This window comes from Lynx canadensis, chromosome A1 (genome assembly GCF_007474595.2).
Source record: "Lynx canadensis isolate LIC74 chromosome A1, mLynCan4.pri.v2, whole genome shotgun sequence".
Lineage (NCBI taxonomy): Eukaryota > Metazoa > Chordata > Mammalia > Carnivora > Felidae > Lynx > Lynx canadensis.
The window spans coordinates 134,284,050-134,298,822 of NC_044303.2; the positions used below are offsets into that span (position 1 = coordinate 134,284,050).

Below are 14,773 nucleotides of genomic sequence, written 5' to 3' on the forward strand. Positions count from 1 at the left end.
TCGAAGATGCCTAGCATCAACGAACAGGCAACCTGGGTGTAGCATGTGTAAGATGGTTTTGTTACGGGAAGCAATGGTCCAGTCTAGTAGTAACGAGCTGGGCTTGTGTAAAACAGCACCATAGCTTCTGAAAAAGGTAAAATCACTCAATATTTTTTAAAAATGGCTGAGGACTAGCCATATTTGCTGTGTGAGCTGCCTCTAAAATGAATCCTGCTGCTTGTCCCACCCACTGGGTGGGCCTGATGAGGCACCCCACGGAGAATGAGCCTCTAGACCCTCATGTTCCCTCTGCCCTAATCTGGGCCCCGTTCCTGAATCCTCAGGCAGCAACTGTTTTACTTCGTTAGAAACCTATAGAGTAGTATGTGGTGACTGTCTTTTGTTTTGTTTGTTTGTTTTTGAGAGAGAGAGAGAGAGAGAGAGAGAGAGAGAGAGAGAGAGAGAGAATATATTCCAAGCAGGCTCCACGCTGTCAGCCCAGAGCTCTTGTAGGGCTTGAGCCCACGAACTGTGGGATCATGACCTGAGCCAAAATCGAGTCGGACGTTTAACTGACTGAGCCATGGAGGCGCCCCAACCTCATTTGTCTTTTCTGGGACTTCCTATCTCTTGAGCAAGTTGATGTCTTCCCCTATTAATTTAGAAGGGAGGGTATAGTTGCAGTGTTCCCCACTGGGCTTGCAAAAGGAATTCGAATTGAGCCAGGGAGGACTTGTCGAAGAGTTGTTGCCAGACGTCCTGGCTGCAAAAGCCTGCTGTTTGATAGTTCCTGTCACCTAGTATCCACGGCCTTTGCACTAGTATTCCTGCACATTTGGGAGAAGACTGTCTTTCCATTGTGTTCCTGTTCCTCCCCCACTACTTGTGTAGCCCCAGGCAAGAAAACGAAAGGAAATCTCTGGTTTCATAAATCAGTAGCAAAATGCTTATTATTTGCAATGAACCCGACATTGATGTCATTGATTAAAGCTGTCTTAGCTATTAATTACATGTCACTTGTTCACCGGGGAAATAGGTCCTGACTCACGTAGTTAATGCTAGTTAGGATTTTAGAAGGGGAGCAGGAGGCCAAGAGAAACCCCCACCTCCTCATAGACAATATAAGCAAAGGATACTGATTAGGCAGTAGGGCGTCACAGAATGAAATGAAAGTTGGAAAGGAAATTTTCTATTTATGTTACCTGGGGAATCTCCTTGGCTTTTTACATGTGATACAGCTTTTTGAGAGAAGGATAAGGATAATATAAGATGCTTGTTCCTGGTACATTATAACCTACTGAACAAAACAACTCTTGCCTATCCTGTGGAATTCTAGCAGCAGTCTGAGTTTTGAATAGGTAAAAACATAACCTGATATTTTTGAGCATCCATCTGAAAGAAATAGCCCAAGATCTAAAACGAAAGCATGACAATTCACGGTATTGTTTGACTTGCAGAAGCCTTTATAGACCATCTTATATTTGATAGGACAGAAAAAATAATTATCACCCTAGGGTAGTCAGTTTCCCTTGTATACCTCAAATCTTTCTTCCATGTAATGAGGCTGCTGTTGCTGCTTTAAAAAAAAATAGATTTATTTTTTCACAACAGTTTTAGGATCACATCAGAATTGAACAGAAAGTACCAAGAATTCCTGTATACTCTGATGCCCCCCCAGCCCCCTCCCCGACATTCACACCCTCCTCCCTTCAGCATCCCTCACCAGTTAAGAGTCGATGTGAACCTGCAGTGACACATCATCATCACCCAGAGTCCATAGTTAACATTAAGGTTCACTCCCGGTGGTGCGTATTATGTGGGTTTTGACAAGTATGTAATGATGTTATGTATATACACCAGTAGTTTCTAGAAACTAACAATTTGTGGAGGTGTCTGAAGATGCTCACTAAACGTGATGATTGAATTGTCCACTTGTGTGTTTTGTCATCTTACATCTGTGTGTGCGTGTCTTTTCTAAATAGGCCACGGCTCAGATGGAAGAACGTCTGAAGGAAATAATCACCAGCTACTCTCCTGACCACGTTCTTCCTCTAGCAGATGGAGTGCTCAGTTTCACTCACCATCAGATTATTGAACTGGCTCGAGATTGCTTGGATAAATCCCACCAGGGTCTCATCACCTCACGATACTTCCTTGAATTACAACACAAATTAGATAAATTGCTGCAAGAGGTATGAACCACCATATAAAGTTTTCGGATTTGTTTTGCTTTTCCCCTGAAAAAAGAAAAATTTCATGAGTGCATTTGCTTACACACTGTAACCATGAGATAGAGTTCATATTCCAGGGAAGCAAAGAAGAAAAAACTGATTGCTACTTGCTATAAATTGATTCTCGTCATCATTTATAGTAGTAATAGAAAGTTAATGTAATAACCTTTACAGGAACCTTGGGACCCAACAATCTATGGCTCTGGGATAAGTGGATTGTAAGGGATTTTCAGGCAGTGATTTTCCCCCCACCCCCACCCATAAAGTTATAAATTGCCTGAGTGCATGTGCGTTATTTGATGATGCTATCTAGTTCTAATATCTGGAAAAGCTAAATGGAAAATTGCTGGCTCCTTTCAGGCCATGTGTCCTATTAATTAACCCGCACATGGTATTGGGTAGTAAATGGCAACTTAAATTCTCATTAGTGTCAGTTCCTCTTCTAACAAAATATCCAATTTCCAAAAGACAGATAAACACAGGTACCTGTCTAGGTCTAATACTTGAATGCGTAACTCCTGATAACACCCAGGGCAGGAAGGAATGTGTATGGTAGAATGGAATTAATGCGTATACTGCTCTTGTGACTGAAATTGATCAGCCACAGCCTACAAGTAAAACCTATTTCGTCTCTATATTTAGATATATTGTATTTCTCTACCCCATAGGGCATAAGTTATGCCCATGTCAGCAAAAACCATAGATTGTTTTTCTAAGCATGAATATGTAAATAATTGCATGGAACTGGAAGAAAATATTAGCATCCTAGTTTTCTAGAAATTCATCTGTATTTGCCCCTACTGAATTGAGTTCTGGCAAGATGAGAAGATGCCTCTCTGACTAGAAGTCACTATTTTTCTTTCCCATCCAGACATCCCAACAGAGTTTTCTGTACTCTGTGCCCATTTCTCATATTTCACCCTATTGTAGTTCATTAAGGCAGTGTTTCTCAGAGTGTTTTAGGGGGCTGAATACCTTGTTTTTGTTTTTCATTGTTAATTTCCAATTTGTCTTGCGCTAATTCTCCTATGAATTAAAATGAAAATAAATTTATAGGAACATGCATTTGGGTGTACAAGAAATGTTAAAAATGTAAGAGCTGCTAAATGCTTGCACTCAATTATTTTACCCGTGTCATCACGGATTGGTAATAGCTCAGGGACCAGTCCCAGCATAGGTGTCTGTGTGAGCAGGGATTTTGTCTGTTTTGTTCATCTAGTGTGGTGTCTAGCATATAGAAGAACTCTTGAATGAATGGCTTCTGACCTCCCCTCATTTAACTCACTGAAGTCCACTGTCCTCTTTACTGTCTTGTCCTCTGGACATTTTACTGGAACAGTTCTCTTTTACTGGAATATTATTATATTCAGCAATATTAATATCTTCCTTTTCTCTCTTCATAACACCCCTCCTTTTCAATTATTCTTCTGTTGTTGTTGTTTATTTATTTTGAGAGAGAGTAAGGAAGGGGACAGGGAGGGTGAGGGAATCCCAAGCAGGCTCCATACTGTCAGCACAGAGACCGACATGGGGCTCGAACCCACAAACCATGAGATCATCACCTCAGATTTCACCTGACCTGAAATCAAAAGTCAGAAGCTCAACCTACTGAGCCACCCAAGAGCCCCAAGATATTTTTAGTGCTTGTGTTTTTTCTCTGCTTCTTCCAAGAGCTCTTCCTCTAACTTGTGTTTTCTGAAAGTTAGTTTTCCCATCATCTGATTTGTGGCCCACTGCTCCTCCCTCTGTTCTGGTGATCTTGTTGGCTCTCTCTTTTTTTTTTTTTTTTTTTTAATTTTTTTTTTTCAACGTTTATTTATTTTTGGGACAGAGAGAGACAGAGCATGAACGGGGGAGGGGCAGAGAGAGAGGGAGACACAGAATCGGAAACAGGCTCCAGGCTCTGAGCCATCAGCCCAGAGCCTGACGCGGGGCTCGAACTCCCGGACCGCGAGATCGTGACCTGGCTGAAGTCGGACGCTTAACCGACTGCGCCACCCAGGCGCCCCTTGTTGGCTCTCTTAAAGACCGATGAACTCTAATGGCTTCCTGTTTGTATCTCCGACCAGCAGCTCTTAGCTTTCAGATTCATGTGTCTGCCTGGCTAATGAGTATCTTTCCACGTGGACAGTTCACTGAGACTGTAGTCCTGACTCCCAAATTCTTAATTCTCTGTGGCTGTAAGAACATTTATCCAATAACATTCCTCACTGGCTCCTTTCTGCCTATAAGTAAAAACCCTAAGATGGCACATTGACCATAGTGCAGTTTCATGCTCTGTTTTGGGTTTTCAAAGAGGGCTCTTTGAAGAACATGGATCACATCCCAATCGTCTTCAACCCCCTAGTGCCTAGCACTGTGGCTGATACTTGCTTCCTCAGTAACTATGGAAGGAAGGGAAGGAGGGAAGGAGAAAAGAAGATATGTATATATGCATGTCAAAATGCTTGGTTTATTACAATTTATTGTCAAATAATTCACTTCTGCTGTTCCTTTTAATCAAACAGCTCCCCCAAAAAAGGCTAGGAATGCAATGCATATTACTTGCTATGAGAATATCTTGAAAATGATATTTGTTAAATGGTGCGTTTTGAAACAGAAGAGGCAGGGGCGCCTGGGTGGCGCAGTCGGTTAAGCGTCCGACTTCAGCCAGGTCACGATCTCGCGGTCCGTGGGTTCGAGCCCCGCGTCAGGCTCTGGGCTGATGGCTCAGAGCCTGGAGCCTGTTTCCGATTCTGTGTCTCCCTCTCTCTCTGCCCCTCCCCCGTTCATGCTCTGTCTCTCTCTGTCCCAAAAATAAATAAACGTTGAAAAAAAATTAAAAAAAAAAAAAAAAAAGAAACAGAAGAGGCAGATAAGAGAGTAACTCTGTAGTCAGTCTCTGTGAGATGCTCCTTCCTTAATTCCACAGTTCTGTCCCAGGATGTTACCATAATTACTAGTTTCGTCCTGTGTTTTGTTTTTTTTTTTTTCCTTCAGAGGCTTTCCCTGAAAGGGATAGAATCAATATCCAAAGCTGTTTACATTGAAATCCTGCCACCCCCTTCCCCCCCCCACACACACATTTAATTTTGTTTCTGTCTAATAGACCTGGCAGATTGTTTCATGGCAATTACAAAAAGAAAAATTTGGGTTTCAAAAATCATCTGAATATGCCATATAGCATAATATAATTGTTGATATTTAGAGAATTTGTCTTTTGAGCAGAGAAACGTGTTTACTTGTGGTATGAAGAGCATTGTTGGGTTGTCTTATTTATCTTCACGGATAAACATTTTCTTCAGTCCTTGTGTGAAAATTAAAACTATCTTCAGAATGACATTGACAGTGTCCTTCCAGAGTTTGGAGCTAAAGAGTCACAGGGAAGCTTGTGCCTTTCAGATGGAGTCCTTATTGTGGGAATTTCCTTTACCTTCCACAGGATGCAATTGTTGTTAGTTCCCAGCTGTGACTTTGTGTGCCTGGTATCTCCTGGCCGCTTTCCCCATTGTCAGTCTTTTGTAGACCCAGGCAAGGTCCCCCTGTGGTTTTGAGCAGGTTGATTTAACTGATGGCTTTTTAAAGTCCTGAGGTCTAGGTCTGTTCCAGATGAAATGCTTGATGTCTCCATTTGTTTTCTCACTTAGGTGTATTTAGCCAAAGAAAATAATATCCATAGGAAACTATAACCTACTTTCAAATATGGGTCTTAGTATTTTTTGTAGCGGCCAATACTTAAAATATAAACACAGGGTATCCATTAGTGTTGGTGCTTGCTCTTGGCAGCCTGGAAACTTTCTTCTCATGCTGTGTGATTTTGTTTGGTGTTGTCTTAACAGAATTCCTCCCTCCCCAATAATGTTAGTATATAAAATATTATTTGAGTTAATACAACCCATTGTATGTTCTGGCTTTGGTTATAGCTGATAATTCTTAGAAGTAAGAAGTAGGGGGGCGCCTGGGTGGCGCAGTCGGTTAAGTGTCCGACTTCAGCCAGGTCACGATCTCGCGGTCCGTGAGTTCGAGCCCCGCGTCGGGCTCTGGGCTGATGCCTCAGAGCCTGGAGCCTGTTTCCGATTCTGTGTCTCCCTCTCTGCCCCTCGCCCTTTCATGCTCTGTCTCTCTCTGTCCCAAAAAATAAATAAACGTTGAAAAAAAAAATTAAAAAAAAAAAGAAGAAAAAGTAAGAAGTAGGAATGAACTGATTATTTTTAGTTTAAAAAAATTTTTTTTAATGTTTATTCTTGAGAGAGAGAGCATGAGTGAGCTTGAGTGGCCGGGGGGGCTGGGGGGGCAGAGAGAGAGGGAGACGCAGAATCCGAAGCAGGCTCCAGGCTCTGAGCTGTCAGCACAGAGTCTGACGTGGGGCTCGAACTCGTCAACCACAAGATCATGACCTGAGCCGAAGTCAGATGCTCAATGAACTGAGCCACCCAGGCACATGATAACATAAAATTTAAAAAGATTTAAAGTCAGATTTTACTGAGTTGAGTGCCTAGGTATAATTTATTCAATATGCGAAATCAAATTGGTATGAATATATCCACGTATAAACATTATCTCCCTCACATTTGAAATCAGCAGTGCACACTTCTTACAGGTCGTAAAATAACAAATTTGTAGGCTACTCATGGTGCACGTGTAAAATATATTTCATGACTGTGTTAAATGTCCAGGATAACAAAAGCAGCCCTTCACTGTGTTAGCCATTTCATAGCTAACGTTGCTGTATCTGGTAAATCAAGGTCCCTTATCAGCCTCGCACTCCACTTGTATCATGTACTTAATGCATTATAATCTCTTAATCTCTCCATCATTCATGGTTCACATTAAGAGTTTTAACATTTGATTTTTAACACCGAATAGATCAAAGTTATGCAATTGAAATTTAGCTAATAGAGCCATTTTGTAGGTAAAGAATTTTAACAGTGTCCATTTATGAAGAGATAATGTCCGCTTATCTGTCTGTGAAAGGTATTTTCTAAATCACTTAATTTTCAGAGATTTGTAATTATCTAATTAGCGTGCTTTGCTGATTTCCTTTTCCACTGAATAGAGCAACTCTGTATCATCTTTCTTGTAGGCTCATGATCGTTCAGAAAGTGGAGAATTGGCATTTATTAAACAACTGGTTCGAAAGATCCTAATTGTTATTGCCCGCCCAGCTCGATTATTAGAGTGTCTGGTAAGTTGCCCCTAGATGTGACTCCATTATTTACTGTTAACTGTGGGAAAGCAGTGACCATCAGAAACTTTCAGTTTCTTTGGCTTCAAAGACCAGAGTTAAATGGAAAGAGTCAGCAGGAACTACAACTTGTGAATGTTTATGAGGACATCCTGATGTGATTTTTGTTTTCTGGTTTTAAGTCAGAGTTCTAGGATTTGTGCTGTATTCAGTGATAATCACATCCCATTCTGGTCAAACGTGAAAGATAATCATGAACTAATGTGCTTGTTAACCTTAGCATAGATACTAGGTGGCAGTTAATTTAAAACACTTTGAGCCTTACTTTTTTGGTGTTGGCAAGATGCAGAGAAAGGGACACCAGCAATATGATATATAATAATCTGTAGTTATTATCATCTGTTTTTAAAATGCGGCATGTTAGAAATAAATGCTAGGCAGCAACCAGCTTGGGCAAGTACCCCAGCGTCTCATACAGACCTCAAGAAGTGAGACTTTCAGAGATTAGTTCATTTTGTCAATCATTTTCCTATTTAAAAATTTTTGTTTTCTGTAACTCTGGTTGAAATTTCAGTCCACACTGTGAACACACATGAAGCTTTGAGCCTGAGAATAGTTTTAAGGGGCTTAGCACTGTATCAACACTCACTTTTAAGTTCTGCTAGTCACTAAAGTATTTGCAACACTTCAGAAATATTTGTACCCCGTGCAGTACAGCTTTGCGGTATTACACATGCACACACATACATATAGGGTGGGATTGCTAGGGTTTTGCCCTTATTTTGATTAAAATTCATAGCTTTTTTGTAATAGTGGAATGTTCACTGGCCCCTAAGAAATATACCAGTGCATTGAGAGTCACAGGAGAAGGGAAATCTTGAGGAGACAGGGCGGGGCATGGTGGAGTAGGTCTTTCCATCAGTGGCCAGGACCCTTAGAACCACAGAATCAAAAGCACCATTTGGCTTTGTCTCTGGAAGGATAAAGGGGGAAAAATACTCTCAATGCTTCTGGGAGGAGAACTGTGTGACTGACAAATGCCAGGAAAAGGAAATCTGATTTTGTACTGCGTCTCCCATTGTACTTTTTGAATTATGCACCACATGCGTGGACTTCCTGTATTTGCTTCATTTGAGGGAAAATACCACTTAGCATTCTAACCTGTTTCTCTGGACAACAGCAGATACGCGAATAGACAATCTTGTCTTAAAAGAGGAAGTGAATTTTTTCAGTCATTGCTCCACACCAGAAGAGAAAAAGTAAAAGTATAGCCTCTCAAAGATAGAAACGAGTGAGCTCAGAAGTAGAATTGAAAATGTTGCTGTTTTCAGCACTATTTGAAGCTCTGTTGAAACTGGAGCTTTAGAGTTTTAGGGAACATTCCCCAACCACTGGTCTTATACCTACTGTTTCAGGCTTGTGCTGTGTATCATTGTAAGTTTACAGAAAGGGCACTGAGTGTATACGCTCCTTTGGCTTTACTCTCTTTACAGCGAGCTTTCTTTATACATAATCTTTAGAAACCCTTGAGTAATTCAGGTGAAATGCTGATATTCTAAAGTTGCCTATTTGGGGCATTAATCAAAATGGGTAACATCCTGGGGGGATAACATTTAGGAAATACAACTGAAAGTAGCAACTGTCATTTAAATCCGTAAACATAATTGTTTACGACACATAAACCCATGGCATCCATCTAGAGTGATGGAATCCTAAAGATTTTTATTACATCCTAGAAGTAACAGCCAAAGGGAGTAAAAGACGTGAGTAAAATGTGCTACCAAATTTTTAAAATAGGCACTGGTAATCGAAAACATTAATTTCATATTTTTCTTTCTTCATCGTCACATTATGGGAATATTAACTTTAGGATATACTGACGAAATGGTAATACTGAGATTTAAAAAAAATATTTTTGGATACCTCTGTACTAATGGAGTTTCGTGCAAAACGTTTGAGAATATATATTCTAGCATTACTCCTTTTGTGGCTGTTTATGGAGAAGGAGAAACTGAATCTTCTGGATGAGATTTCTGGATTTTATTGTATTTTATTTATTTTACTTTTTTAATTTTACTTTTTTAATTTATTTATTTTGAGAGACAAAGAGAGCAAGAGGGGGAGGAGCAGAGAGAGAAGAGAGAGAATTCCATGCAGGCTCTGTGATGTTAGCGCAGAGCCCGATGCAGGGCTTGACCTTACGAACCTTGAAATCATGATCTGAGCTAAAATCAAGAGTTGAATGCTCAACCCACTGAGCCACCCAGGCGCCCCCTGGATTTTAAAGTTTTACTCAAAAAGCATAATTAAAATGTTAGACTTGTTTCATTTTCAATGAGATAGATTTCTTAAACGGAGTATATACAGAACCTCCAAAGTTACATTACGAGGAATTTGGAAGTGGTCGTTCTGTGAGTTACCAAGGACTTAAATGTACTGCCTCAGAATATGAAAGGCTTCAAATACAAGGTGAGAATTATATACTTTTTAAAATCATTTGCTTCCTTTCTGCACAAACCACAGCCATGTATATCCAGCAAATGTTACTGTGAAAGGAAATGATGCACTAAAACCTCAGAGAATTTTGGCTTAAGTTAGTTTCCATCTGTGTTTGTCTTCTGCTAGGAATTTGATCCTGAAGAATTTTACTACCTGTTGGAAGCAGCCGAAGGCCATGCCAAAGAAGGACAGGGTATTAAAACTGACATTCCCAGGTACATCATTAGCCAGCTGGGGCTCAATAAGGATCCTTTGGAAGGTGAGTCCCTGGGTTGGGCTGGCCTTTTACTTGCCTACGCTCTGTGACTTCATACAGGAACTTAGCAGCTCTTTACTTTTGCCACAAGAAAAGGTGAACATGACCTATTTTGTGTTGTACGTGCAGTATAGGGATAGGCCTTGAAATCCTAGAGGCCTGTCAGCCTGACAATGCCAGAGTGTCCTGAAAGGGTTTCGGTTTCAGCTTTCTCTGTTTTTTCTCCAGCAAAGCTCCGTTGGGTTCTCCTCAAGTGCACTTGTACTTTTGAAGATGTTGCTAAAGAAATTAATTATAATTAAATTAAAAGTGACATTTAAAGGAATTGGGGAGTAATGTAACTGATGATAGATATAGATCGGGCGCAGTGTTGATAGATCTATTTTTGCATGTAACAAAAAAAATTACGAAAAAAATGATAATATACAGGAATGTCCTTGGGGGGGGGGAATGTTTTTTAAAGCGTATGAAAGCATTTCTGGTCGGTTCAGATGAAAAAATACATCTGATGCTATTAAATACACACAAGACTAAGCACCCTGTTAGCGGTTCTTTAAAAAATCTAATACTGGTAAATGACCCCCCCCCCACCGCCCCAGCCCCCTACCTTTTCCTACTCGTTACTGTCGGGGTGGTCATTTAAAACACTTGAGTTACATACTGCCTAAAAAGAGTCAAAAACAATCATAGGCTCCTCTATTCAAAATTGTCTTCCTGGTTCATTAAATTGAATTTGCAAACAGTGTTTATCTTGCTAAATTGTTTGTAATGATGGTGACTGTTGGCACAGATATTTTCCCATCTAAAGCCAGGGAACCTGCTGCTCTCTGCCCTGCTCTCCTATTTCCCCTGCTTTGTTTGCTCTTACGGCCATCCGATCTTTGCTTCCAGTGAAATGATGCATGCATTACTGGGAGATAATGCCAGATAAATTTATACTGTACTGAAAGCAATACCACAACAGATTCATCACTTATCAGAGACTGGTGGCTGCTTTTCTGAAAAGTTCCCTGGGGAGAGATTTTTCCCCATGGCTTTTAAATTACCATCTTTACCTTTTTGAATCATGAGTCTTCAGAAATGGTTTAAATCAATGAAATAAAAAGGGCAGATGTTTAATGGTATTTAGATGAGTTTTAAAAATCTCTTCAGGCATTACAAAATGATGCCTTAGCTTCCTGCTTCAAAAGCTGACTCTTGGTTCCATTCCATTACTACCCACTGCTTGCAAATAATATGTATTTCTCAGATAATAGTTATTTAGCAGAAATCCTATTTAAAACAGAACCATCTTTTAATTTGTTTTTTTATGAAAATAATTGGAGTGGGGAGGCTGTCAAAGTATATTATAGTGACTGTTCACGCTGGTAGAGTTAAGGTGGTTTCAGCCCTTGAATTATAGAGCGAGTGAGCACTTCACACTTTTCTTACCTGGAGGGAAATGACACTGTAGGCTAAACTTCGGTAGATGAATAATCTGAGGCCCATTTGTGTACCTTTATAGAGACTCTAAATAAATTTTAATAGTGATCTTGAACCAGTTTTATGTTTAGTAATGCAAATTTATCACTGGGAGTTGTGTTTTTAACTCTTGACACTTTGTTTTCTTGATTCAGATCTGAGGATCATTTTTAATCGATTTAATATCACTTAGCCTGCTGTTATTACAAAATCTGGTCTCCATTTGTTTCCCTTCTTGTCAGCATCTGCACTTACAGGCCTACAGCCTGACCTTTGAAAGTCTGGAGTGAGGGTATGGAGTGGGAATGCCCCGGTCTGCACCCCGGGACCAGCCCTGCAGGCTGTGACCTTGACCATGCAGTTGATGGGCCTTTTTGTGCCTCAGTGTTCTTTCCCTAAGACCAGGGTAGTGGTACCTATTCATAGAGATGTTTTTAGGATTATGTGAGTTATTTCTCTACCCAGGATACAGTAATGCTTAATAAATGTTAGCTACTATTGCCTTTTTATTCAAACAATATTCAAGTCAGTCTCTTCCTTGAGAATCCCTCCAACTGAACACATTTTGGTTCACCTACCAGTCCAACAATCTAAGGTCCTAGTCAGAGAGGATGTTGACATCACTGGAATGACACCACGGAAGCATGTAGTTAGTACTGAGCTCATTTTCAGTCTTGAATTTCGGCTACTGGTAGACCGGGAAAGTTAGTGACAGTTTTCACTTACTGTAGATTCTGGAGTTTGTTAATTTTTATCTGGAGACAACACTCCATTGTTGTTTTGCTTCCTATCTTTTATGTGTAATCTCTCCCAAAAAGGATGATTATAATTATAAGACTATGAATACATGAAATGAGAGCCTAAGGACTCCTTTTAGATGCATACAAAAATAGGTAACTAAAAACTATAACTTATGTATAAGTTATTTTATATATATATATATGTAACTTAGCATACACGTTCAATTTTGAAAAATTAGAAAATGCAGGGGCGCCTGGGTGGCGCAGTCGGTTAAGCGTCCGACTTCAGCCAGGTCACGATCTCGCGGTCCATGAGTTCGAGCCCCGCGTCGGGCTCTGGGCTGATGGCTCAGAGCCTGGAGCCTGTTTCCGATTCTGTGTCTCCCTCTCTCTCTGCCCCTCCCCCATTCATGCTCTGTCTCTCTCTGTCCCAAAAATAAATAAATAAATTAAAAAAAAAAATGCAAATTACCTGTGGTCTTACCACTCAGAGATAACTACCTATCAAAGTTTTGGAGGGAATTCCTTCATGTTTTTGGGGGTTTTTTTAATTAAACATTTTTAGGTGTAGAAATTAAAATGAACATAAAATGAATTTGGTTTCTTCGTTTACTTAGGTAGACTCAGAGATGTGTTCCATTGTGGATTGAGCGGTTAAATGCCTGTGTCTTTTTGTTTGTTTCTGTTTTCCTTTTTTGTTTTTGTGTCTTTTAAGCAGACCACCAAGGTATTACTTTGTCAGGCATGTGGCATCCAGCCCATGCTGGATTGTAATAAATAACAATCAGTGTTCAGTGAACACTTAATTTTTGTTAGTCAACATGCTAAGAGCCTTACACGAGTATCCTATATCGTACTTATAAGAAACTAGTAAAAGATGAATACATTGTTCCCATCTTACAGAGGAAGAGCCTGAGGTTAAAAGGTCCCTAGTAAGTGCTGACTGTGGTGACCCAAGCCTTCTCATCATCAAGCGTCTCTTAACAACTGTTACTTCCTTTGTGACAAATTGCAAATTCTTAGTGTACCAGGAAGGGGATATTGCTCAGTGTATGTGAAAGAAATGGAGCAAGGAATGCTCAGCCACAAGTTGAGAATCATCTCTGAGCTGTGGTCAGTGTATCTTTGATGCCTTTCAGAGCCTGGGAAGACTTGCCTGTCTTGAGAATCCTATCATAAGAATAATCATTGACACACACACCTGCCCCAACCCCACCCCATGGTGATTGTGTCGACTACTGAATCCTGCTAGCTGAAGCAGAAGCCCAGCTCTCAAGTACCCGTGTCTAGGTGTTCATAAGAAATAGGGTTCTATAGAAGGGCATGTAATGAACAATTTCAAAAACAGCAGCTGGTGGCTCTTACCATTTTTGATTAAGATTTTCCCATGGGTATATTGAAGTAGAGAGTAAATTGTTATTAATATCAAAGATATTACTTCTTTTTTTTTTTTTATTTTTTTTTTCAACGTTTTTTATTTATTTTTGGGACAGAGAGAGACAGAGCATGAATGGGGGAGGGGCAGAGAGAGAGGGAGACACAGAATCGGAAACAGGCTCCAGGCTCTGAGCCATCAGCCCAGAGCCCGACGCGGGGCTCGAACCCACGGACTGCGAGATCGTGACCTGGCTGAAGTCGGACGCTTAACCGACTGTGCCACCCAGGCGCCCCAAAGATATTACTTCTTATCTAGTTATAATTGTTGTATTTTTCTTAAACTTTGCTTTTTTTTTGTTTTGTTTTTAATTTAGAAATGGCTCAGTTGGGAAACTATGACAGTGGGACAGCAGAAACACCAGAAACAGATGAATCAGTGAGTGTAAGTGTCTTTCTTGATGAAATACGTTGGTTTTTCTCTTTATCAACATCTGGAGATTTGGAGTGTGTTACTTACTTTGTCTCTTCGCTAAGCATGTATTGTGCTTCTATGTGCAAGGCAGTAAGCATATAATTTTAGTCCTTTTTTTCAAAGAGAAATTAATAAAAAGAAATCATGCATGAAAAAAGAAAAATGCTAAACTTGTATATAAGATCAATGATGAAAAAGAGCCATATGCTACTAAACATACAGAAATTGACCTTAGTCTTGCCAGTCCAATAAGATCTCCCAAGGAAATGGCACAGGAGATGTGGCATGAGAAGTTGCTAGGATAAGAAGGGGCAGAGGGAACATTCCAAGCCCAGGGAACATCCTGGGCAAAAACTGTGCCACAAGGGAGCAGAGTGCATCTGAGAGCAAGGGCAAGGAGACCACAAAGATTGGAGAGCTTGGGTAAAAACCTGACATACAGGTCCTTGTTGCTCATCTTTGTCAAATCTTTTCTTTCAAGGAACAATGGGAAGCAGTTGAACTTTGGAGGAAATGGGTGTGTTTGTGGGGTGGAGACAAGTAGACAGGAGGATGACCCAGTAAGAGTCATGGCTTCCAGTCTTCTGACTA

The 14,773-nt window shown here is 40.3% G+C and overlaps 1 protein-coding gene across 5 annotated transcripts in view; it reads left to right on the forward strand.

The window, feature by feature from the left end:
* Positions 1-14,773, forward strand: part of MAST4 (microtubule associated serine/threonine kinase family member 4) — a 567,608-nt gene that overhangs the window by 505,129 nt on the left and 47,706 nt on the right. For all 5 annotated transcript variants that reach the window (XM_030322252.1, XM_030322263.1, XM_030322258.1 and 2 more), the window contains 4 exons: positions 1,965-2,174; positions 7,276-7,377; positions 10,003-10,135; positions 14,085-14,152. In XM_030322252.1, coding sequence (XP_030178112.1) covers positions 1,965-2,174; positions 7,276-7,377; positions 10,003-10,135; positions 14,085-14,152 — 513 coding nt within the window. The remainder of the gene's footprint in view (positions 1-1,964; positions 2,175-7,275; positions 7,378-10,002; positions 10,136-14,084; positions 14,153-14,773) is intronic.